This window comes from Cervus elaphus, chromosome 30 (genome assembly GCF_910594005.1).
Source record: "Cervus elaphus chromosome 30, mCerEla1.1, whole genome shotgun sequence".
Taxonomy (NCBI): Eukaryota; Metazoa; Chordata; class Mammalia; order Artiodactyla; family Cervidae; genus Cervus; species Cervus elaphus.
In genome coordinates this window covers 31998639-32023273 of record NC_057844.1, presented here as the reverse complement: position 1 = coordinate 32023273, position 24635 = coordinate 31998639, and the positions used below count along the sequence as shown (strand labels likewise).

At 43.8% G+C, this 24635-nt stretch overlaps 1 protein-coding gene across 1 annotated transcript in view; it reads right to left on the bottom strand.

Annotated features, from left to right (window-relative positions):
- The window catches only part of FLT1 (fms related receptor tyrosine kinase 1), a 197793-nt gene that overhangs the window by 50638 nt on the left and 122520 nt on the right, over positions 1 to 24635 (bottom strand). Inside the window, exon 15 of the mRNA XM_043891526.1 lies at positions 8279 to 8410. Within this exon, the coding sequence (XP_043747461.1) occupies positions 8279 to 8410 (132 nt within the window). The remainder of the gene's footprint in view (positions 1 to 8278; positions 8411 to 24635) is intronic.

Here is a 24635-nt window from a genome sequence, read left to right as displayed (position 1 = left end):
TGACCCTCTGGACTGTAGCCTGCCATTCTCCTCATATATTTGAGAAGTTTTTATCATATGCCATATGCACTGTTAAGTTTGTTAATCCTTCCAGCAACCCTATACAGTTGGCATGCCATAATTCACACCCATTTTGCCGATGAGTAAACGGAGGCTCCAGGAGGGAAGTCATCTGTCTAGGGTTGCATGGCTCATGGGTAGGGATGCACCTGACTTCAGATCAGGGCCTCTTCCCCACCAGGTGGAGGGGCAGGCGAGCAGAGTGGTTAAACAGGGATCCGTTCTCAGCGCCACCACTTCCCAGCTTCACAACCCTAGACAGAGCCCTCATCCTCTCGGGGCCTCAGATTCTCACTTGTAAGAAAAAAATCCCTCCTTGGATTGTTGCAAAAGCGAAGAAGACTGATGCATATTATGTGCTTAAAATGGTGCACTGCACGGTCAACAAGCGTGAGATGTTCTAACTGAATTCCAGCACCATTTTTTGCATTCTCGATCAAGGCCAGCTTTATGTCATTGTTTAGGTTTCAGTACAAAGGCACGCACAGCCCGCCCCCAGCCCTCCCGGGTGAAATCAGGGAGCTGCCAGCTCAACTCTCTCTCCCCTCTCCTGGGGAAACCCATGAGAGGAGTGACAGCTGTCACCAACATCTCCACGTGAATTAGTTTATCACATTTATCACATGTGAATTAGTTTATCTCCTAGTGCGAGGAGAGCCAGGGCAGAGAGTTGTGTCAGAGCTCAGAGGAGGCTCAGAAGGAGGGGAGAGGCTGGTCCCTAAGACGAGTCTGTTCCAAGCTTTTCCTTCTCTTTACACTTGGGACTTGGTCAAGGAACGTAGCGTATCCTCCCTGCCGTGTGCATCCTTTCCTGAAATGTGTCACTGTGAGGTTATTGTGGCACAAAATTCACAAACCACACCTGTTAGCATCCATCAGTCATCCTCAAAAAACATTATAGGGGCTTCCCTGGTGGTCCAGTGGTTAAGAATCCACCTTGCAAGGCCAGGGATGTGGGTTTGATTCCTCGTCAGGGAACTAAGATCCCACATGCTGCCAGAGCAGCTACTGAGCCCCCCGTGCTGCAAAGAAGACCTGACACAAGCCAACAAAACAAATAAGCTTTTAACAAATGTTAAAAATGGTAGCTATTCTTCAAGTTGTTTTCTCTTGCATAATTATAAATGCTATTATTATGCTTTGCTATTATTTCAATAGCAAAGCCTAAATGTGTTAGAAGAATGTGTGTATATGTATATTGGGTTGGCCCAAAAGTTCAAGTTTTTCCGTGACACTGTATAAAAACCAGAACAAATTTTTTTGGCCAACCCAATACACACACACACACACACACATATATAGTAGTTATTACTTTTAATAATAAAATAAAGTTTATTTTAAATCCTCGGATGAAAACGTGCCACCCTTGCATTGTAACAGTCCCGTTGAGTTCCATGGACTATGGAGGGCTGTTAATTTCAGAAATTATTTTGGTTAGTAACAGTTTTATTGTTTTTAATATTAGCACTTCCCCTTTGAGCACTCCACATGTGCTCCTGGGCAGTCCAAACCAAACAAGACCTGTGATTATTTAAAGAAGCCACTTTGATTCCCCAGTCCGCTCATCCTTTTCAGATACAAAAATAACACATTGTTTTATCTAGGAGTATAAGAATCCTTTTTCAAAGGAAATAAAAAGAGCAGACAGTTTCCTTCCTGGCTAATGCGTGAACCTCTTTCAATCTGTTAAACATAGCCACAGACACAACTTATTTGCCCTGCTTCACTTCCTAAACTCAACCTGACAAGATATAGGTCAGGGGGGAGGGTCTAGGTTGCATATATTAGGAAGCCAAGTCTGCAGCTTGATGCACCTAATTCATAGCCAGCAGAGAGAGAAGAAGTGATTTAGACTCCAGAAGCAAGAATCTCATTTCAGTGATGAAATTACTAAGCAGGTACCACCTTTAATTGTTCTGAACAGCATCCAAGGATCAAATTTTTATTCAATGAGCCCAGAGTACTTCTATTCAAGATACTGCATCTAATTTGTAAGGCCCACGTAATATCAACTTTCAGAAATTCTTCCTATTCAAGATTATCTTCTTCTAGGGAACTGAAACCTGTCTCCTTGAAATGTTGCCACCATCTCCCTCCCTTGGTTCTGGTTCTCTTTTCTGGAGTGTTAAAGAGGAAGGCCAGTGTCTCCTCTGTCTGATAATGCCTTAAATATTTGAAGAAAACAGTCATGTCACCCCCTCTCCCCAAGTTGACTCATTTTTAGACTAAACATCCTCCTTTCCTTGCGCTGCCTTATCATTACCCTATTAGGATATGGCTTCATCTGTTTATGCTTCTCTTAGAAATGGGTGTGGATATTTCAGGTGTGGTTTGATGATGGCTGATCAGGTAATTTCTCAGCTAACCATGATTTTTCAGCAGAGAGGCTAGATATAGCAGTCACTCAGAGAGCAGGAAAAAAGCTGCAAAAAGAGAGCAAAGGAGGAGGAAAGAGAACTATAAAAAGCAGACATAAGGACTCAAAAAAGCATGACTGTCGGGGGCAATTATGGGTGAAAGTAAGAAGCCATATACAGAGCAGCTGCGGCTACCTTGTAAATTATACCGTTTCTCTAAGTGATATTGAAGATTGATGCCCCATAAGGAAAAAGAGGTCATGAATCAAAAGGACCAATTCCTCAGGGTGTGGGAGGAATCAGTTCTGACCCCACCTCAAGGCTAAATGATTTGCATCAACTCTCCCCCTGAAATTACCTAAAACAACTGGGTATTTTCAAAAATCTTCATAAAAGTTTAAAACAGTCTGACACAATGGGCCCAAATATGCATGAAAGTGGAAATGAAGTAGGGTTGAGTAGGATTGTGAAGGCATTTATACTCTGAGGGTTTTTACAGAACCTTTTAGACAGCAAATTCAGTTTTGATGGCTTCCCAGAGTGTGGGGGACTGGAGACAACACTCAGGGTCCTCACAGGGGACGGATTTCTGGTAGAAAATCCTACTTGTAAGGCCGGCATGCCAGAAAACAATCCCCCTCAGGGTAAAAGTGGAGTTACCTACCTCTAAATGAAAACTGACTGCATAAACAAAAATAATACTATGTGGCTATAAGCAGATGGGATTAGCAGATGCAAACTATTATATGTAGAATGGATAAACAACAAGGGCCTATTGTATAGCACATGGGACTATATTCAATATTCTGTGATAAAGCATAATGGAAAGAATTTGAAAAAGAATGTGTGTCTATGTAAAACTGAATCACTTTGCCGTATAGTAGGAATTAACACAACATTGTAAATCAACTGTGCTTCAACAGAATAAAATGTTTTAAAAAGTAACCAGTTCCTCAGAGAAGTCAATGGACTAGCCAATAGGAAATGTTGAGAATTATTTAGATTTTGTCACTGTCAAGGGTGATATAGATGTGGGAGGTCCAGAATTACACATAACTCTCTGTCTTCTTTCCTGCCTCACTCACTTGGCCAATCCAACATCCTGCAAGGCTTTGTTCAAAGGTCAAGTCACTCTCCCTATCGTTTTCGGCCTCTATGAAGTCCGTTAGCCCTTGTGTGGTCTGTTTACTACCAATTAGTCTATTTTACCTGTAGGAGGCGCTCAAAACGTCTATTGATCTGGTTCTAGTGGTTTCATGTCCCCCTTAATCACCTTTCAATGAGGTTTTCAAAGCACATGGAGGTTAGGGAGCATTTCTCAAAAGCCCATATCATGCATGAAAGTGAAAATGTTAGTCACTCCGTCGTGTCCGACGCTCTATGACCCCCTGGACTGTAGCCCGCCAGGCTCCTCTGTCCACGGGATTCTCCAGGCAAGAATACTAGAGTGGGTAGCCATTCCCTTCTCCAGGGATCGAACCAGGTCTTCTGCATTGCAGGCAGATTCTTTACCATCTGAGCCACCAGGGAAGCCCCCCATATCCTGCACAGTCCTGGGCAAATAGATAAGCTGTTGAGTTAACAACTAATTTAATTTGGCTCCTCTCTGTTGCCCTCAACAGTATAGTGATGTATTTCTTTTTTCAGACATTCAGTGATGGTTTTCTACATAGGTTAATCTAACAAACATTTCTTAGGGGCTCTGGAATAAAAATGTGAATAGTAGGCAGTGATGAGCATTGCCTCAAATGTCCATGTCAAGCACTGTGGGAGCACGGGGTGGGGATGATGGTGAGACTGGAGGGCAGGTGTAGAGAAGGTGACATGAGAGTAAAAGTGAATTTTTAAAAATGAGTAGGATTACTGTATGGGCTTCCCCGGTGGCTCAGACAGTAAAGAATCGACCTGCAATGCGACAGATGTGGGTTCGACCCCTGGGTGAAGAAGATCTCCTGGAGAAGGGAATGGCAACCCACTCCAGTATTCTTGCCTGAAGAATCCCACGGACAGAGGAGCCTGGCGGGCTATAGTCCATGGGGTCGCAAAAGAGTCAGACACGCTGGAGCGACTTTCACTTCACTAGGATTACTATATATAAAATTGGTAAACACCAATCCCTGTGTAGCACAGGGATCTATACTCAGTATCTTATAATAACCTGTCATGGAAAAGAATCTGAAAAAGAATATATATATATATGTGTGTGTATATATATATATGTATATATATGTGTGTATATATATATCTGAATCAGTTAGCTGTATACTTGAAACTAACACAGTGTTGTGAATTAAGTGGACAGCAATAAAAATAAAGAATAAAAGGTGAGAACAGGATTGTCTGAAGGAGAACAAGTGGGAAGGGAGGCTGTTCAGACCAAAGGAGAATGATGTGTAAGGGCAGAGGACCAGGGGGACGGGGTGTGTTCTGGTTTAGCCCAGCTGAGGGGCTGGGGCATGGGGAGGGGGATGAGAGCTGAGGCTGGAGGAGGACCTGGTGTACTGGGATGAGGAGAATGTGACCAGAAACCCCCGCAGGAATCTGAAGCAGGGGAGAAACATGTCAAAGATTAGTCGTTTAACACTGCTCTGTATAAAGTAGATAACCAATAAGGACCTGCTGTATGGAATGGGGAACTCTGCTCCATACTCTGTAATAGCCTGTCTGGAAATAGAATCTAAGACAGAGTGAGTATGTGTAGTTGTGGAACTGATTCACTCAGCTGTACATCTGAAACTAACACACTGTAAATCAACTATACTCTAATAAAAATTTTTTTAAAAAGATGAGTCCTGTAAAAAGATGACTCTAGACTTGGGCGTGGATTGGAGGAGGGCAAGAGGAGGAGGAATGCTGTCTGAGAGGGAAGGGATGACGTCTACAGATGACAGGGGTCAGCTCAGCTGCATGGCAGCTGATGTGGCCCTTTCAATAAAAATCACTTCCCATTTCCTCAAGAGCAAATGATCCAGGTTGATAGAAACTTGGAGAGATGACCACATTGCCTGACTTTGCTGAAAAGCATGACATTTGTGGGAGGGGAATCAGAGGAAGCTATCTAGAAGCGGGGAGACAGGACAACAAGGAGCAGGGCAGGGCTGGAGAAGTCCACGGGCTCAGTTACACCCTAGGGCCTTGCAGACAAGCTCCCGGGGTGCTTCGGGACAATGAAAACCTTCCTTCTGCAGTTTGCAAAGACCTAGATTCAATAAGTCCTGGCCATGCTGCGTGTTCATGGTGCAACTTTGGGCCAGTAATTTAACCTCTTCAAGTCTCCATCTTCTTATCTTTAGACCAAGCATAATACTCCTCCTTTGGATTCTCATGAAGTTAGTGGGATTCAGTTTGTCAAGTGTCTAGCTTGGGGCCTGCACATAAAGGTACTAAATAAAAGTACTAAGTAAATACCAGTCTCCTATTAAGTGCTGGGGAGGGAATGCAAACAACTGGTTGACACAGCTCCTGCCTCAAAAAGCTTGTAATTCAGTAGCAAAGAGACGCATGTGCTCAGTCACTATCCGACGCTTCGTGACCCCATGGACCAGAGCCCACCAGGCTCCTCTGTCCATGGGATTCTCCAGGCAAGAATACTGGAGTGGGTTGCCGTGCCCTCCTTCAGGGGATCTTCCCGACCCAGGGTTGGACCTGCATGTCCTGTATTGGCAGGTGGGTTCTTTACCCCTGAGCCACCAGGCAAGCCCCCAAAGAGAAGCATATCGATTCCTAACTAATCCCAAAAGGAAGAATAGAGTGAGGTCTGATTCAAGATCAAAGAAAAATGGTGTGGGCGGGGAGAGAAAAGGACATATATCTGACTCAGCTTTCATCCTGGAGGATATAACAGAGCAGAAATCATCTAAACTGGCCCTAGAGAATAAGGAGTATTCGCCTGAAACAGGGAGGCGCCTGGACAGAAGACATCCCAGGCTGTGTTAACTCGGTGGACCCAGGCCATGCTTAGCCTTCTGCTGTGAGTCAGGCTGACTGATGGCCAGAACCCTGGCTCATTAGCCCCCAATCCAGCCTGGGGCTCCACAGTGCCCCTGCTCTGGCCACAGCAGCAAGAGGGGTGACAGCAGACTTAGGCAGCTAGAAGAGTGGTGGTCACAGCCAATGGGTGGGGTAGACTCACCCATGTCATGAAGCAACGGGGCTTCTAGGAAACTCAGAGCAGCCTGGCAGAAGAGGGGAAGGGTCAGGAAGTGGTCATCTACGAACTTGCGTAAATATCTCTGCTTCAGGCAAGGGCTTCTCCCAACCCATGAGAGCTCAGGATTGAGGATCAGGGAGAACCCCTCGCTCTCTGGGGGCACCCCCTTCTCAGATCTCTACCCCACCCTCCCTGATGCAGTCTGGAGTCCTTGTTAAAAGATCAATGAACAGTCCTTTACAGAAGGAGGTGTTAAAGAGAGAGGTACCCTTGATGCGTTATCTTCGTCGTGTGTAAGCAAATGAATTGATACTTTAAAACAAGGATGATTGGGGAGACAAATAGGACCATAACTGAAAGGGTGTGGGAAATGCTACCCTTGACTTTTTTCTGAAACTAAATTGGTGGTAGTTTCAGATTTTTCAGGAGACTCTCCAGGATCATTTTCTTGTAAGAGGCTGGGATTGATGCGAATTTCCCTGGTGGTCTAGGGTTAGGACTCTATGCTTTAACAGCCATGGCCTGGGTTCAATCCCCGGTCAGGGAACTGAGATCTGGAAAGCCTCAAGGTGCAGCCAAAAAAAAAGAGAAAAGAATGGGGATGATAAATTGTCAGTTACCATCTTTAAGCAGTGTAGTTTCCAGGGCAGAAAAGTTGATGAATTTTGCCTTCTCCCTTACTTCCTCCTTCGGAAATTCTTACATACTCTGAAGTCTCCTGGGGAGCATTTGCAAATAGGCTACTGAACGACATGTGAACCCTCAGTGAGTCATAGATGTGTACACCTAAGAGGTGCCAATTTGAAGACTTTATGGTGCTGTAAATGTCATGCTTTTGGACAATTTTTGGCACGGGAGAATTAAAATCGAGGTCTAATCTCTTTTCTGAATGGAAGCCACGTGGCCAAAGCCCAGGCTAGGATGTGGCCTCTTTGGGTTTTGCTGCTCAGCAGAACTGTTTGAGGAAGCCTGTGGAATAGTTTTCTTCATCGTGGTCTGCTTACCATGGGTGGCTTCTCTCTGATCGTATATTGCAGCCTGTGCTGTGCTCAGTCGTGTCCAACTCTTTGTGACCCCATGGACTGTAGCCCACCAGGCTCCTCTGTCCATGGGATTTTCCAGGCAAGACTACTGGAATGGGTTGCCATGCCCTCCTCCAGGGGATCGTCCTGACCCAGGGATCGAACCTGGGTCTCTTGCATTGCAGTGGGGTTCTTTACCATTGCACCGCCTGGGAAACCCAGTTTGCAGCCTATTTTGGATTAAAAACAGGCTTATAACAATGCGGGGAAGAGCCAGTGTATGTGTAACTCGAGGGGATTGGGAAAAGAATAAATAATTTCCAGCATGCGGTTTTTGTTTTTTTTTTTCTGTCTATGCCTGGCTTCTGTCTTCTTGGATTTCTTTCTCACAGGCGTGGCCACTCTGGCCATTCTCTGGGGGTCAATGTCACGGCTCTGGCATCGACAGGCTCTCCCATCTTCCAGGGTCTACTTTCCCCTGGAGCCTGTGTTCAGACGGCGGCCTCTCTCCAGGGTGGCTGGCCTGTGTCCTCCCCCTCGGCCTTGAGGGGAGGGACCAGACAGCCCAGCCCAGTGGGATGGGGAGGGGAGAAGGAAGTCGGGGAAAGGAGCCGACTGGAAGGACAGCGGGGGACCAGGAGGTGGCAAGTTCATCAAACGGGGAAGCAGGTGTGTGGGCAGCTGTTTACCTTGCACGGTGAGGTGGGCCGAGCTCTCCGCCGAGCCCTTCAGGTTGCTGGCTTTGCAGTGATACACGCCTTCATCTTCTTCCGTGACTCTCTCGATAAACAGCGTGCTGCTTCCCGGCCCTAAAATAATTCCTGGGGAGTGAGAGATGTTTACATTAGTGGGCCTGGATGACAGAGAAAACAGCCACGTGTGTGACACAACCCTCTTCCTATCGTTATGCCTTCGGACGAGGAAATCCGAGCTCTGCTTCACCTGGGCCAGCGCTGCTGGTTTGGTCTTGTCCAGGCTGTCTCGTGGCACCTTCTGGAGCTCTGAGCCCCCACTTTGGAGATGCGGGTCTGACCCAGGCCAGAGAGAAAGGTGTGGTAGCTGCCTGTACCTTGGAAGAGCACATGTCAAGGAAGTGTGTATGTGTATGTGACTTGCTCAGTCGTGTCCAACTCTATGCAACCCTATGGACTGTAGCCCATCAGGCTCCTCTGTCCATGGGATTTCCCAGGCAAGAATACTGGAGTGGGTTGCCATGTCCTCCTCCAGGGGATCTTTCCGACCCAGGGATTGAACCCAGGGCTCCCTCATTGCAGGCAGATTCTTTACTACTAGTGCCACCTGGGAAGCCCCAAAGAGGGAGTATACCTAATAATAATAATAATAATAATAGCAACTGTTCAGTTGCTCAGTCATGTCTGACTCTGAGACCCCATGAACTGCAGCAAGCCAGGCTCCTGTGTCGTTCACTATCTCCTAGAGTTTGCTCAGATTCATATCCATTGAGTCGGTGATGCTAACTATCTCATCTTCTGCCACCTTTTTCCCCTTTTGACTGATAACAACCACCATTTCCTCAATGTCTGCTGTGTGCCAGGCAAGAGTGAGACCCCATTCCTGTCTTTTTTTAAATTGGAGGATAACTGGTTTACAGTGTTCTGTTGTTTTCTGCCCTGCATCAGCGTGAATCAGCTCTAAGTATACACACATCCCCTCCCTTTTGGGCCTCCCTCCCAATCCGCATTCCTGTGTTGACAATCATCCTGTAAGGGCTTATTGTCTCCTTCTTACAAACATGGACCCTGAGCTTTGGGGAGGTTAGGGAACTCAACCGAGAGCGTGCAGTCAGACGGAAGGCACATTTGTGGCTCAGGGGTCAAAGGCAGGCCTGTTTCGCTGGTCACGGTGGTGAAGAGTGTGGGCTGGGCTTTGATCGAGGCCTTACCGCCTGCAGCTGTGTCCCTTTAGGCCGGTTACTTCACCTGTTTCCGTGTCCTTCGCCTAAGGTGACGGTGAAAGCCGTTCCCACTCGATAATGGAAACATGGATAGCGAGTGCCCAGCACACAGCAGGTGCTCAGGAAATGCAGGTTGAAGCGTTACTGTGGAGCCGGTGTGAGGGAGGGGGATCCAGCTTCCAGACCCAGTTGCTTCAGTACCAAGTACTGTCACCATGTGTTTGAGTACTGACTGCTTAGTCTGAGGCTGAGACTTGATGGTGGGAAGGGGCAGGCTAAGGCGTGGTGTCTGCTGAGGGACAGTTAACTCATACCAAAGACAACATACATTCACACACACTCTCTCTCAGACACACACACGCACACACCAGCAAACAGAAAATGTTTGAGTGAGAATAAATACATGTAGCATGGCAGAGCCAATCAAATGTGAAGTCTGGGCAGGGAGGAGCTCATTAAGAGGGAAGTCAGGGAAGGCAGCATGGAGGCGGTGGGCTTCGGGTTAAAGTCTAAACCATTATCAGAGGTGATGGGAGAAAGAGGGGCATTGAGAAGAGGCAGGACCCTGGAATGAACATGTACCGAGTGCTGGTTCTGAAATAAATTGGGCTTGACCAGACCAGAGGCTGTATTTTGTTAGCTGAAATAGTTTGTATTCTTCTGATTATAAAAAATAACATTCAATACAGAAAACTTGAGAAATATATTGGAAAGCATAAAGAATGTAAAAATACAAACAAACCTATGGTCTCACTCCCAGTCAAGTGTCCTTTAGGGTTTTTTTTTTTTGCCATACCAAGCAGTATGTGGGATCCTTATTCCCCAACCAGGGATTGAACCTGTGCCCCCTGCATTGGGAGCACAGAGTCTTAACCACTGGACCACCAGGAAGTCCCCCTTTAGTCTTTTTAAAGTGGCCTTTTTACACAGCTTGTTCATTGACATAATATTTTAATCTTGAGCTTCCCAGATGGCACTAGTGGTCAAGGACCCATTTGCCAATGCAGGAAATGCAAGAGACATGGGTTCAATCCCTGGGTGGGGAAGATTCCCTGGGTTAGGGAATGGCAACCCATTCCAGTATTCTTGCCTGGAAAATTCCGTGGACAGAGGAGCCTGGCAGGCTATAGGGCCAGTCCACGGAGTCACAAAAGAATCAGACACGACTTAGCATCTAAACAACGGCAAGGTACCAGACACTAGTCTACATGCTGGTAGTACAATGATAAGCAGGGCAAATCAGTCCTTGCCTGCACAGGGCTTCAGTTATACTTTGGGAGAAGTACAAATAAAGAACGTCATTTCAAGTGGCCAGAAAGTTTGTGAAGAAAATGAGCCAGGTTAAGGAGGGTCACAGGTTAAGGAGGGTGAGGAAGCTATCTTAGGTGGGCTGTTTGAGGAAGTGACGTTTGAGCAGAGACCAGAGAGGTGGGTTAGAGTGAACCAGGTGAAGACATGGAAAAGGGCATTTCAGGGACAGGAAGTAACAAATTGAAAGCCCGTGGGGGCAGGAAGGAGTTTGTTTAGGGAAAGACACAGTGGCTTTGCTCTGGAGCGATTGTGGTTTTTTTTTTTTTTTTTTTTTCCAATTAAATAATTTAATTTTTAATTTAAGTAATGTTTAATTATAAGTCATTATTTGGGTTGCGCTGGCTCTTCGTTGCCCTACGCAGGCTTTCTCTAGTTGCAGGGAGCAGGGGCTGCTCTCTAGTTAGAGTGCGTGGACGTCTCACTGCGGTGGTTCTCTTGTTTCAGAGGGCGGGCTCAAGGATGCTCAGGCTTCAGTAGTTGTGGTACACAGGCTTAGTTGCTCCACGGCCTGTGAGATCGTCCCAGACCAGGTATCGAACCCATGTCCCCCGCATTGGCAGGCAGATTCATATCCACTGTAGCACCAGGGGAAATGCCTGGAGCAACTGTGTTTGTTGGAAGTGGTAGGAATTGGTGGTATCGGGGATCTTTGTGAAGGCTTGCTTATGGGTTAGCGTGTGGTACATGAAATACCAAGTCATAAATGTGTGACTTCAAGGGTGATGGTTTGAACAACTGTGAGGGTACTGGTACCTTTCCTGTGGGGGAGCAGGTTTGAGGGGGAAAAATTGAGAGTTCTGTCTTGTGAGGGGCCCGCGGCACATCCCAAAGGAGGTTTCACTGGGGCCCAGGGAAGAGGTCAGGGATATTGTTGTTCAGTCGCTCAGTTGCGTCCAACTCTGCTACCGACTGCAGCATGCCAGGCTTCCCTGTCCTTCACTGTCTCCCGGGGTTTGCTCAGATTCATGTCCATTGAGTCGGTGAGGCCATCCAACCATCTCATCCTCTGTCGCCCCCTTCTCCTCCTGCCTTCAATCTTTGCCAGCATCAGGGAGGTCAGGGTTAGAGCCAGCTAAGTGGAATCAACATTTGGGAAGCAGGGACAGCCAGGGGAATGGAAACCAGCTCATGGGAAGTGAGTCCGGCCGGTCTGAAGCCTGAACTCCAGGAATTAGGGGAAGAGGAAGCAGCAGAGGCTTAGAAGTACCCCGGGAGGTTGCAAGAAAAGCAGGAGAGCGTGAGTCCTAGATCTGAGGAGAGGGCTCACAGAGGAGAACAGGGATCTGCTGCATTCAGAGCAGCTAGGAAACTAGGAAGACAAAGATAGGAGATAATGAACTGCTGGATTTGACAATGAGCTGCTTCAGTGACGTCTGAGGCAGAAGCGTGATGACTTAGAGAATAGGAGGTGGTGGAGGAGAGATGGGGGTGGAGGGTAACTTTTCAGGGCGGGTGTTGGAGACCTACACGAGGTCAAGGAGTGAACTCTTGTTTGAAATGTGAAATTTTATAGCATGTTCATGTGCTGATAGGAATAATCTGGGAGGGAAGGAAGGAGGGAGAAAAAGATACTGAGGGAGAAAGAGGAGAGAGGAGGACCCAGAAGGAACAATACCAGGAGAAGTGAGAGGGGATGGAAATCAGTGGCCAAACTGACCTTGGGCAGGAATCCGGAGAGCTCAGGATGGGACAGGTAGATCTGACAATTTGGTGATACGTTTTCTCAGTAAACAAGAGGTACTTATCGGTTGAAATTGAGGAGGAGGAAGGAAATTTGGAAGTTTGAAGCAAGAGAAGAAGGTGTGAAATAGGGTGCTGGCAGAGAAAGAAAAGAAATCCAGTTGTGAAATGCTGTTAAGGTTTTCCTAATGCTTATACAGTTCTAAACACTGACCCCTCGATGCGTGTAACTTATTGGTTGGTATTAGGTTATGTCTCATCACTCATGACTATAAACAATAGTGCAAGGTCGCCTTTAAGCATAAAGGTTTTTTTTTTTTTTTTTCCCCAGATTATTTCCTTAGGATAGATTTTCAGAAACAGATCTATTAGGTCAAAAGCTCTTGATTCATATAATCAAGCTGCCTTCCCAAAACATTATTCCAGTTAACACTTGGGCCAGCAGAAGGTGAGAGACAATTTTATCACTTTCCTGCCAGGACTGAGCAGAAGCATCTAAAAAATACAAAACACACAACTTTGTTGGTTTGATAGAGAAAAAATGCGAGTTGTCTTAATCTGTGTGTGTGTATGTGTGTTTTGGAACATTCTGTCATGTCTTCCTCAGCCGTTTTTATTTTCAAAGCACCTGTTTTGAGTCGTCGACTGGGAAGGTGAGTTCAGATGAAGGAGAGCTTTGAAATCCTGGCTGAGGAGTTCTCATTCATTGGAGAAGGAGAGGGTCACAAAGGCTTTTGAGGGAAATGACATGAGAGCCGTGTTTAAGGAAGTTTAGTCTAGAAGGAGAATGCAGGATGGACTGGAATGAGGAAAAAGTGGTATCTGGAAGTCCAGCTCACCAAGTGGTCATTCAGGCAAGGAACGATGAGGCTCCGAGTCTGGATGGTGGGAAAGGAAGTGGAGGGGAAGAAATGGAAGCAGACACTTTGCAGAAACAAGCCACAGGGATTGGTGCTTTACTGGATCCAGGAATAGACCAGGGATGAGTCCAAAGTGGTTCTGGAAAAGAAAAGCAGAGCTTTCCCCTGTAACCTTGGCTAGATCACTGAATCCCTTTGGGGCCGTTTCCCCATCTGTGAAACAAACAAACAGAAAAACCATCTGCTGTACCTACTCCATGGTATTTGCTATGAGAATCAGTACAAATAATTTAAGTGAAAGCTTTGAAAAGTAAGGTATGGTGTAAGGGATGATCCCAGAAAGAGAAAGCGTGGCTGGACGGTGGGTGGTCGGGGCAATGGACGTCAGGAAGAGCAGTGATCCAGTTACCCATGATCGTCTCCACTGCAGCTGACCTGCATCCCAACCAAGTTCCTATCACTCTGATCCCAAATTAAGGCTCACGGCGTGATCAAATAAAGCCAGAGGACTTGGACTGCACCCAAGGAGGCAGATGTGTAACTGGAGAGGTGAGAGGATGGAGCCAGAGATGCTGACGAGCTGACATCATCTGGCCCGGGTCCCTCTTCCACCACGTGGAGGAGAGGAGAAGGGGTGAGAGAGTGTCCAAAGTCAACAAGCACAGTTCCTTTTTCTGGCTTGGCCGCACGCTGCAGGATGGCAAAGGCACGGACCTGGACGTGTGATCATCAGGCTCCGAAGCTTCATCGCGCTGTTCTCCTCCTCTGCTCTCCCTTATTCCCCTTCTCACAAAAATAGGCCGGTTACTCCCCTCATTCTTTCCCCCATTCCTCCAATCTTCTGCCCACACTTGACTATAGCTGTCTTCCCGAGTTTCCTGAACGCCTTAACCTGTTACTACCTTTATACAACCTATTCTCTGTGATACAGGCTCTGTTCTGCTGTGGAGCTCACCTTTTAACGAGGGCTCCCCTTTAAGTTTTTCATTGTGATTAACTTCAAAGATTTTAAAAGTGCAGGAAAAACATAACCCCTGTGCTCACCATTAAGATAACCAGATGTCAACATTTTTCCACCTTTGCTTTATATAAATGAAGTTTGTAGATGCTTTTTCCCTCTCTCCAAAGGTACCACTATCCTAAAGTTGGTGCATCTCAGTTTCATGCAGGTTTTGTGCTTTGTCCACATAAATGTCTTATCTCTATAGACTATAATACTGTATTGTGGTTTTAAAAATTCCAAATAAATTGTATGATATAGTACATATCTTTTTTTAACTTGGATATTTTTCTATTCTACAATGTTTTAATATTTATCTTTGTTGATACATGCAGATGCAGTTAATTTTTAACTGATGTATAATATTCCATTGTATCAAAAAGCCACAGATTAAAAAAAAATTCACTTCTCTACTGTGGGGTAGTTTTCACTCTTTTGATCTTTACCAAGAAGGCAAAAATGCACAGATGACATAGCTATGTGTACATTGTTATACTATATCTCCTTGTCCTGGGTTGTAGAGTATACCCATTTTTGACACTATCAATTATTACAAAACTGTCTTTGAAAATATACCAATTTACACTTTAACCAGCAACAAGCAAGCACTCCCCTTTCCCATTTACTTACCAATACTTGGTGTTTTCAGGTGTCTTTAATTGGCAATATTTTGGGTGTAAACATCTTGATATGGGTTTAATCTGTATCTCCCTGATTACTTGTTGGGTGGAATATCTTTTTTCAGTTTGGTTGGCCATTTGGGCTTCTTTTCCTGCGAATTACCAGTTCATGTCCTTTGCACATTTTCCTCTTACCCTATGTATCTTGTTCTCAACGATTTTAGGCTTTTTTATATGTTTTGGATACTGAGCCCTTGTTGGTTCAATCTGTTACAAGTCTTCTCCATTCTATCAGCAGTCTTCTAAACTTTGTTTATGGTGGATTTTTAATACAAAGACTTTTAAAATCCTAAGGCAAGTCAAATGTATCAACCTTTCCATTATCCTTTGTGCTTTTTGTTACTTGTTAAAGAACTATTTCCTATTCTGATATCATAAAGCATTTCCCTTATATACTTTTCTCCCCTCAAAATCTGTCTAAACAGATTGCTTTTCCTCATTTAGGTCTTTAATACATCTAGATTTCCTTTTGAAGGGAGTATGTATATTGTGTGAGATAAGGACCTAATTTTTACTGTATAAATAGCCAATTATGCCAGCAAGGCTTATAGAATAATCTGTTCTTTTCTCACTGAATTGTGAAGTTAGCTCTGTCAGATACTAAGTTTCCACATATTTGTTCTTCTGTTTTTAGGCTCCACAATGACCTATCTATCCTACACAAGTGAATCCATGATTAACTTAGGATTGCTTGATAACACTTCCTAATATTTGGTATGAGTTGATGCCTTTTTCAAAATTGTCTTGGCCCTTTTACACTACAACACAGATTTCAGGTTTAGCTTGTCAAATTCTGTAAAAAGCACTGTTGGAATGTTGATGGGAATTTCTCTGAATTTATGTAATTCAGTACATTGGGGGAAACTGTCCTATTTATTTTTAGGTTGAAACAAATGAAACTGTCAATATTTTGACCTATAAAAATGGCTCACAAGTGGTTCAACTTACTAATAAATGTCCCCATCTAAGAATACCAAATATCTCTGTGGTACTTAGGTCTCCTTTTACATCATTTGATAGCTTTAGGATCTTCTCTTTAAATATATTGCCTTTCAGTTATATTCTCCTAGATAAAGTTATAATTCTCATTATTATGCAAAATGGCATTGGGTTCCTTGAAGAATCACTTTATCTGAATACTCTCTTTCCCCTCTGGGTGTTCATGAACAAGGAGAACTCAGAAACATGATGCTGTACTGTTTTCCTGAGATAATTTAATTGTGGGCCTGCTTCTTTCTAGATGGACTGCTTAAATAAATTCCAAACACAAAAATCATGATAATTCCCATGAAAACTTACAATTTATCATTGTCAAAACTCTGTTCTTCATCCATCAAAGTTCAACTCAAATGACATTTCCTCCATGAAGCATCCTGTGATCACCTGTCAGAGGTGCTGATTTGTATCTGATGGAATTTTATGCCCTTCGCGTTGCATATTTTTGAATTGACTTTGTAACTATTATGTGTGCATTTTTCAAAGGTAAGGAATAAGTTTTACCCATTTTCCTTTTCTCTGCTGCTGCTAAGTCGCTTCAGTCGTGTCCGACTCTGTGCGACCCCATAGACGGCAGCCCACCAGGCTCCCCCGTCCCTGGGATTCTCCAGGCAAGAACACTGGAGTGGGTTGCCATTTCCTTCTCCAAGGCATGAAAGTGAAAAGTGAAAGTGAAGTCGCTCAGTCATGTCCGACTCTTAGCCACCCCATGGACTGCAGCCTACCAGGCTCCTCCATCCATGGGATTTTCCAGGCAAGAGTACTGGAGTGGGGTGCCATTGCCTTCTCCGTTCCTTTTCTCTAGAATATAACAAAATGTCTGACTGATGGTAGGGAATGAAAGTTACGCTTAATAAAATAAAAAGTAATTTTTGTTATGATAGTCTTGGCTTGCCAACTAAATGATAAAAGTTTTGAGGTTGGTATATGATAAATTTTCCATAAATGGTAGCTAGGATGATGTATCCAATTCTAGGCACCTAGTAAATAATCACACCTTTAGCTTGGCCATTCTTAAAGGAATTCATGGACTTCCCTCATAGCTCAGTTGGTAAAGAATCCTCTTGCAATGTAGAAGACCCTGGTTTGATTCCTGGGTCAGGAAGATCCCCTAGAGAAGGGATAGGCTACCCACTCCAGTATTTTTGGGCTTCCCTTGTGGCTCAGCTGGCAATGTGTCCGCCTGCAATGTGGGAGACCTGGGTTCAATCCCTGGGTTGGGAAGATCCCCTGGAGAAGGGAAAGGCTACCCACTCCAGTATTCTGTCCTGGAGAATTCCATGGACTGAATATAGTGACCCACAAAGAGTCGGACACAACTGAGTGACTTTCACAGGAATTCATTAACTAAGAGCTGTATCTGAAATAAGGATCAGAAGAGCAGAAATATAGATTCAGGATGGTTAAAGGTGTCCCAAGAAAACTAGATGTCTGATTGATTTTCCACAAATACCACAAAGGAGATACTATATATCTAGTCAAACTTTGGGGGTTTGAAAAATTATATCTGGGGAAGAGAAATTCAAGTTTAGTAAACTTCAAAGGCTGACAAAATTCAGACATGAAGGATGATGGCTCATTAAGTAGCACTAAAAAGATGAATGATTCCAATGTTTTCAAATGTTCACCATGCAACTTCTTCCTTCATTGACAATTTGACTCTAAGATCAAGCCTTGTGGCAAAGCCTTTACAGATGTAAGAAAAAAAAAGTTAGTGAAGTATGGAATAATCTGAGACATGGTGAAATGCAACCTTATAATAATGTGCTAAGTTGGAAGAGAGTTGTGAAATGTTGAAAACGTATAGTCTAAAGGCAATCTGATGGGCAATGTGATCCATGGTGAGACTCTATGCTCTGTAGCCTTGAAAAAGATAAAGAAGAGAAGCTTTAAGAAAAGAATTAGATTAAGGACAGTGATGGGGGAAAAAAAAAGCTGTATAATATTCTTCTTCATGCAACCACTGAATAAGGGAAAAGCCATCCACAAAGGTTCTTTCATTTGGGATAATGGCTATTGCTTCACTAGTTTGACTTTCCAAAGTGGATTATGATAACAGAATACTTTTTAAAAGCTCTTAAGAAATTATAAACCAGATGCATTGAAGGGGTTATGGTTGAAGTGAGGACCTTGAAACTGTGCCCAAAACACATGTATTTCTAAACACGTTAAAGTGAAAAGCACTTTCTTCCCCTGCTCTTTCACTGAATTTTACTATTGTTCCAATGAAGTATTTCAAGATGCTTTGGGCACATAAAAAAAGGTGTCAAGTGGTGCTAACTCTGTGGTTATGAACTGTAAAACCTTAGCTATTCACTATGTATGTCTATAAATTATAAACACAGACACGTGTGTGCCCACACATGTAACACACACAACCCTTGTCCCTGCCCCAACAAATTGTTATGGTGTGTCCAGATTTGCAATAGCCCCTTCCATGTGGTTGGAGACATTTATACGGAAGGATACAGACATTCACTTAAAGTGGCCTTTCTGTGGGTAGTATAGTAACGTTTCTATGACCATTTTCAGGCAAGAAATAGTATTGCATTGCACAAGGGGTTAAAGGCAAGAAGGTATTTTTCCATCAGTAGAAGAATAGCTAAATAAATTATGGGAACACATACCATATTATAGGGCATGGCTGCTTAAAAAATTAGGCAGATGATATGTACATAGAAAGATCTCCAAAATAAATTGTGATAAAAGCAAGTCATAAAACAAAACACAGAGTGTGAGCTCAACTCAGATTTATCTTAGAGATGTTGGCTTTTCCCAGATCACCCTACTGTAATCCATTACCTTATTTTGTTCACCATAGCAGTTACTACTATCTGATTGTATGCTATATGCTTATAGTTTTGTTAGATTTATTACCTGTAGTTTTTCATTTGGATATAAATTCAAGGTCCCTGTTTTGTTTCCAGCACCTCGTGTATTCCGGTACAGGGCTGGCTCAGGGTACAGCTGTGAATGAATGAGTGAATCCCAGCTATCATTTGCCCCGTGAATATCTATGCCCCATATTTGCATGGGCTTCCCTGGTGGCTCAGTGGTAAAGAACCCGCCTGCCAATGCAGGAGACATAAGAGACGCAGGTTTGATCCCTGGGTTGGGAAGATCCCCTGGAGGAGGGCATGGCGACCCACTCTAGTATTCTTGCCTGAAGAATCCTATGGATAGAGGAGCCTGGTGGGCTACAGTCCATGCGGTCACAAAGAGTCGGACACAACTAAAGCAACTTAACACCCTCGCATACATATTTGCATAAATGCACATATATAAATAAACAAATGGAAAAATCTGACAAAATACACATCAAACAGTTATCATGGGTTAATTCCCCCAAGAGACAATTTTATAGTGTATTCTATTTTGGTTATTATGTGATCATTTACAATTAAAAGGTATTCATGTACTACTAATTTAGTTAAAATAAATAACAGTAATTTTTTATTACAAAAATGAAATGGTGTAAGTCTCTACCATCAGCAAAGAACCACTGAAAGGAAGTTTAAAAGCTATTTGGATCCAAATACTTGTACATTTGCAAACCTTTATGATACTGACTATGGATAGGATGATGAAATATTTTTGAAGCAAGTAAAGCAGATTTATGCTTCCCTACAATTTACGATTAAAAGAAAAATTCTTTTGGCCAGGCTGCGTGGCACATGGGATTTTAGTTCTCCAGCCAGGGATTGACCTGGCGTCCCCTGAAGTGGAAGTGCTAGACCACAAGGGAAGTCCCCAAAATTTACAAATTTGGATTAAAGCAATAAAAGGACAAACCAAAACTTATTCCATCAGGAGACTGGTCCCTACAGAGGGAAGGGGAGATGGGGGGTGTGTGTGTGTCTGTCTGTGTGTTAGGGTTGGGGCACGACTTATAGTATGTTTTCTGTGTGTGAGTTTTCATGATAGTTGAATTATGACTGAGTTGAATGAGATGGCTACTTATACTAATATACAGTCTTATTGTGTAAGATGTCTTAGTCGCAGATTACACAAAAATCAAGTTTTGATTGTGTGTGGGTGGAGGAGGAATGAACTTCTTTGACTTGGCTTTTTCAGCAGTGATTTCGTCCTGCTGAGCTCACAGATTAGATGATCCGAGAATGTATCTGTTGGCATATTTTCCTTAATTGTACTGGGTAGAGTGCTGACCCCCACTGCATCGCCGGGTGTCACTTTAGGTCCTGGTTAAGCTTTTCAAGTTCCTCCTTGGGAGAAGGAGGCATTTCCGTGCAAATACTGGACTTGTGAAGTAGAAAGGCCTCATCGCATTAGTTTGCCAAGAGATGGAGGAGTAAACTTAAGCCAGGTAGTATCTGAGTTTTCTTTCAATATAATCACCTAGGTTTCCATGTAAGCGGGAAAATGTGGATTGGGGAAGGAGACCCCCTTCTACTCCAGGAGCTCAGACCACGGCTCTTGGAGTTGGTGACCCCTGGACAAGGCAGAGCCCCCTCCCAGTCTCTGGGAGAATGTGTCCTCCCCAACCCCCATCCATCTTTCTTTCTCTCTTCTTTGCTTTTCTTACTCCCCCTTCCTTTTTCTCTGCTACTGGTCTCTCAAACATCACTTGCTCTTCAGACAAAACAAGCTGCTGGTTGTGGCCATGCTCAAAGTACAGTTCCTTGCATCCCAAGAGGTCACAGAAAGAATCAAAAGAAGAGGTTAATTCACAGTGGGAAGGGAAGAGCTTTAATGGTATGAGGTTTCCATTTGAGGTGCTGCAGAAGCTCTGAAATGAGATAGTGATGGTTGTACAAGCTTGTGAATATACTTACTGCCACTGAACTTGGCACTTTTAAAGGAAAAAGTAAAATTTTTGTTACATGTATTTCGCCACTTTTTTTTTTTTTTTAGGGGAGAGGTTGTTCTAAAGTGATGCTCACATTTGCAAGTTTTTCCCCATTTCTTACATTGCAAATTTTTCACTTGAACATTCAAGAGGACTTCAAAAGAGGCACCCAACCAAAGGTAAACAACTAGCAGGGGCTTCTCGTTCACACAAGTGAGTCTGTGCCGGCTCGTGTGTGAGTGCTCGGCTGGGTCTTGCTGTGGCTGAGAGCTGTCAGGACGCTTTTCTGGTCTGAATGGGGTTGAGGATATGGGCTGAAAGAGGCATCCAAGTCGTCTTCCTTGGGCCAAGCATTAGGATATGACATGATGCTAGGTAGATACAAGAAAGAGCTAAATACGGTGGAACTCGAGGATAGAGAGAGAGATTTGAGGGTGTCAGGACTGAGTCTCCATAATAACTCCTATTGATTTCCAGTTCAAAACGGGACTCTACTCACAGGTCAAGTTACTTTTCTTGATGTAAACCCTACAGTCCACTGCCATACATGTGTCCGTCTCACTGAAGCAGCTGAATGTGAGCTAGTAATTGGAGAATTACCTCCTCCACTTTTTCATCAGCTGAGAGCTGTGGTTGGAGTTGGACATCCTCTCTTCTCTAGGGTTTTTGGTTGTAGCTCTGGACTCTGGCAGTGCCAGCCAACCAAATATCTTCTCTGCTGTTACCCCCAACTCTACTCCTTTCACCTTCTAAATGCCCATTTATCCTTAGGAAAGAGCTGAGCCTCAGTTCTCTGCCACGTTAGGGATGTCCTTTAAGCTTATATTGTTGTCAGAGATACAACTAAACCAAACCCTGAGCAGATTCTATCAGAAGAGCTCTTCTCGGAGAAGAGCTACTGGGGTGTCTGCTAATAGGGCTTGGCCCTTCTTTGTCTGGGTACCTGGACCCCCTTACCTTAGAGACACTGATGGAAGAGGAAGGGATGACGTAAATGGCTGCTTCACCGATCGCATGAACTGACTGACTAGCTCAGGCCAGGTGACAGAACCTACTCACTTCCCACTCACTGCCTTCCGTGTGCCTGGGCAGCGTGGCTTCATTTCTTTCTTGCAGTGCTTCTTAACCTATTTTGCACCATAAGGGTACATTTCCACAAGGAAGAAAAGGCAATTACTCTATAAGTTTTGTGGAAGGTTAATAGACATTTCGGAATTTTATTGTTCTAGGAAATCAAGCAAAAATAGCTTGAGAGTGACAGTCAGTTTATCATCCCCAGGCATCAGCTTCCTCATTCATCTTTCTCCTCTACTTTTCCTCAGCATCTCTCCCAGATCTATGAAAACCACTTTACGCTTCAGGTGTAATTCTGTCCCCTGGGTACTAGGACAGTCACCTTGATTTGAATAATCGCTTATGGGTACAGAGATTTGCATCAGTGACACTGTGATGATAGATCATTAGATAAATGATAACTCTAGAGACCAAGATCTCACTTAGGAAGGAATATTGATCAGTGATTCCTCTTCCAGCCTCTGTCCATTCAAGATGGAATTTATTCTCCCTAAACTCTTTGTAACAAAGGTCTGTCTAGTCAAAGCTATGGTTTTTCCAGTAGACATGTATGGATGTGAGAGTTGGACCATAAAGAAAGCTGAGTGCCAAAGAATTAATGCTTTTGAACTGTGGTGTTGGAGAAGATTCTTGAGAGTCCCTTGGACTGTAAGGAGATCCAACTAGTCCATCCTAAAGGAAATCAGTCCTGAATATTCATTGGAAGGACTGATACTGAAGCTCCAATACTTCGGCACCTGATGCAAAGAACTGACTCATTTGAAAAGACCCTGATGATGGGAATGATTGAAGGTGGGAGGATAAGGGGACGACAGAGGTTGAGATGGTTGGATGGCATCACTGACTCAATGGACATGAGTTTGAGTAAGCTCCGGGAGTTGGTGATGGACAGGAAAGTCTGGCATGCTGCAGTCGATGGGGTTGCAGAGTTGGACATGACTGAGCGGCTGAACTGAACTGAAAGTCTTTGTGGTTTGAACCCTACTGCTTTAATCTTAAAATATCCTGAAAATGCCTTGCCATCCTAGAGATTTTGATGATGGTTTCTCGGGCTTTACTAACAGCATCACAGGTCACTATCACTTTCTGTTCTCTGAAATATTTTTAGAGAAGAGTGTACTTTTTTCAACATTTCATGGCTCTTGTCAGGAACCCCACTTTCTCTGCGCCCCCATTTGGGAGGTGGCTCTTGCTTACACCGGTGTAGCCCTAAGCTGGACCTGCCTCCTGCCACCTCTGCTTTGCAAACCGACCTTGATTCCTTACTGTGTCACTCCGAAGCCCCCGGCCAGCAGCCCCTCTTCTTGGGCTTACTTGGCTCTCACAGCATGAAACATCTTAGAACCTCATTGGAGAATCTGGGAAGAGTGTGAGCTAGAAAGGGGAATTTCTGATCATTTGGGGTAACTGCCAGTCCTGTCAGCAGGCGGGTAGAGGGGTCACCAGGACACTCTGGGGAACCAGGAGTTCTCCAAGGTGACTTTGTAACATTGTTCCAAGTCTGGGTGCAAACTCTAGACATGGTGGGCCTAGCAGAAGAATGTTTCTTAAAGGAGCTTCCCTGTCTGTAGACTGCTAAGAATCGAAGCGTACTCAAAAGAGCCATTGCCAAAGAGAACGTGTCTCCAACTTAGGGCTCTCGTAGTGATGTTCTGGTGCTGGTCCTATCACAGGACATTTTTCATGTCTGGTCCTTTATATTATACTCACTTTAGCAGCTCCATTCTTTGGTCACCTGTCCCTTCAAAGGAAATACGTCTCAAATTGCCTCCTTTCAACACTTTGTACCCTACCATCCCTCCTAATCGTTCCCAGTTGCTTCTTGACTTGGGTCTAGTTTGGGGGTTCTCCTTCCTTTATCACATATTTTCTCTTATTTCCTCTTTATCTCTCTTCCATTCTATGTATTCCACTAAAAACGGATGATTGAGAACCTGCTGTATGCTCAGCATTAGGAATTAAAATGAAAATATTTTAACTAAAAGCATGAAGGATGTATTTTTTTCAGTTATCTATCATATTAAAGATCTTTTAATCCTGTGATGGAGCCACATTTTCTACTTGTTTCATTTAATAGTTTACCTTATTCCAGCTTTTAGACTCATTAACTCTGGTGCCTATTGACCTATGTTAGTGAGTTAGGACACACATGGTTGTTGCTGCTTGAAGAAGTTGTATTCACTCAAACACACTATTATATTAGATATGTGCTTATTCAGATTTTCATTTTCTTGTTCAGCGCTGTATTCACAGAGCTTAGCACAGCACCAGACACAAACCAGAACCTTAATGACGTTTATTATGTGAGTAAAAAGACTGTAAGGCTAATACAGAATGAATTTTGGACATTTTGAGATTTAAAAATAACTGGATTTTGGTTCAAAAGAATTTTTAATTTTATATATGGCATGTCCACTTTAAAAAAAATGCTTTAATGGTTTTAATGTGCTTTACATTAAAAAATAAATTTTAAAAATTCAGTGAAGTTTTTAGGAAGCTTAAACTCTAAGAGTTGGACATGAGAAAATCTTCCTTGTTTTCAATGCTGATTTATGCCCGCAAGGTCAATTAAAACTAGTGTCTGAAAAAAAAAAAAACCTAGTGTCTGTCTGTTTTCTTCTGAGTGATGGGAACTAGCGTTTAGCTCCACATGGTGTATCTGTATCCAGGGCCTGGGTGTCAGGGTTGCTCTTCTGGTTTAAACTCGGTCTGCTACCCACTAA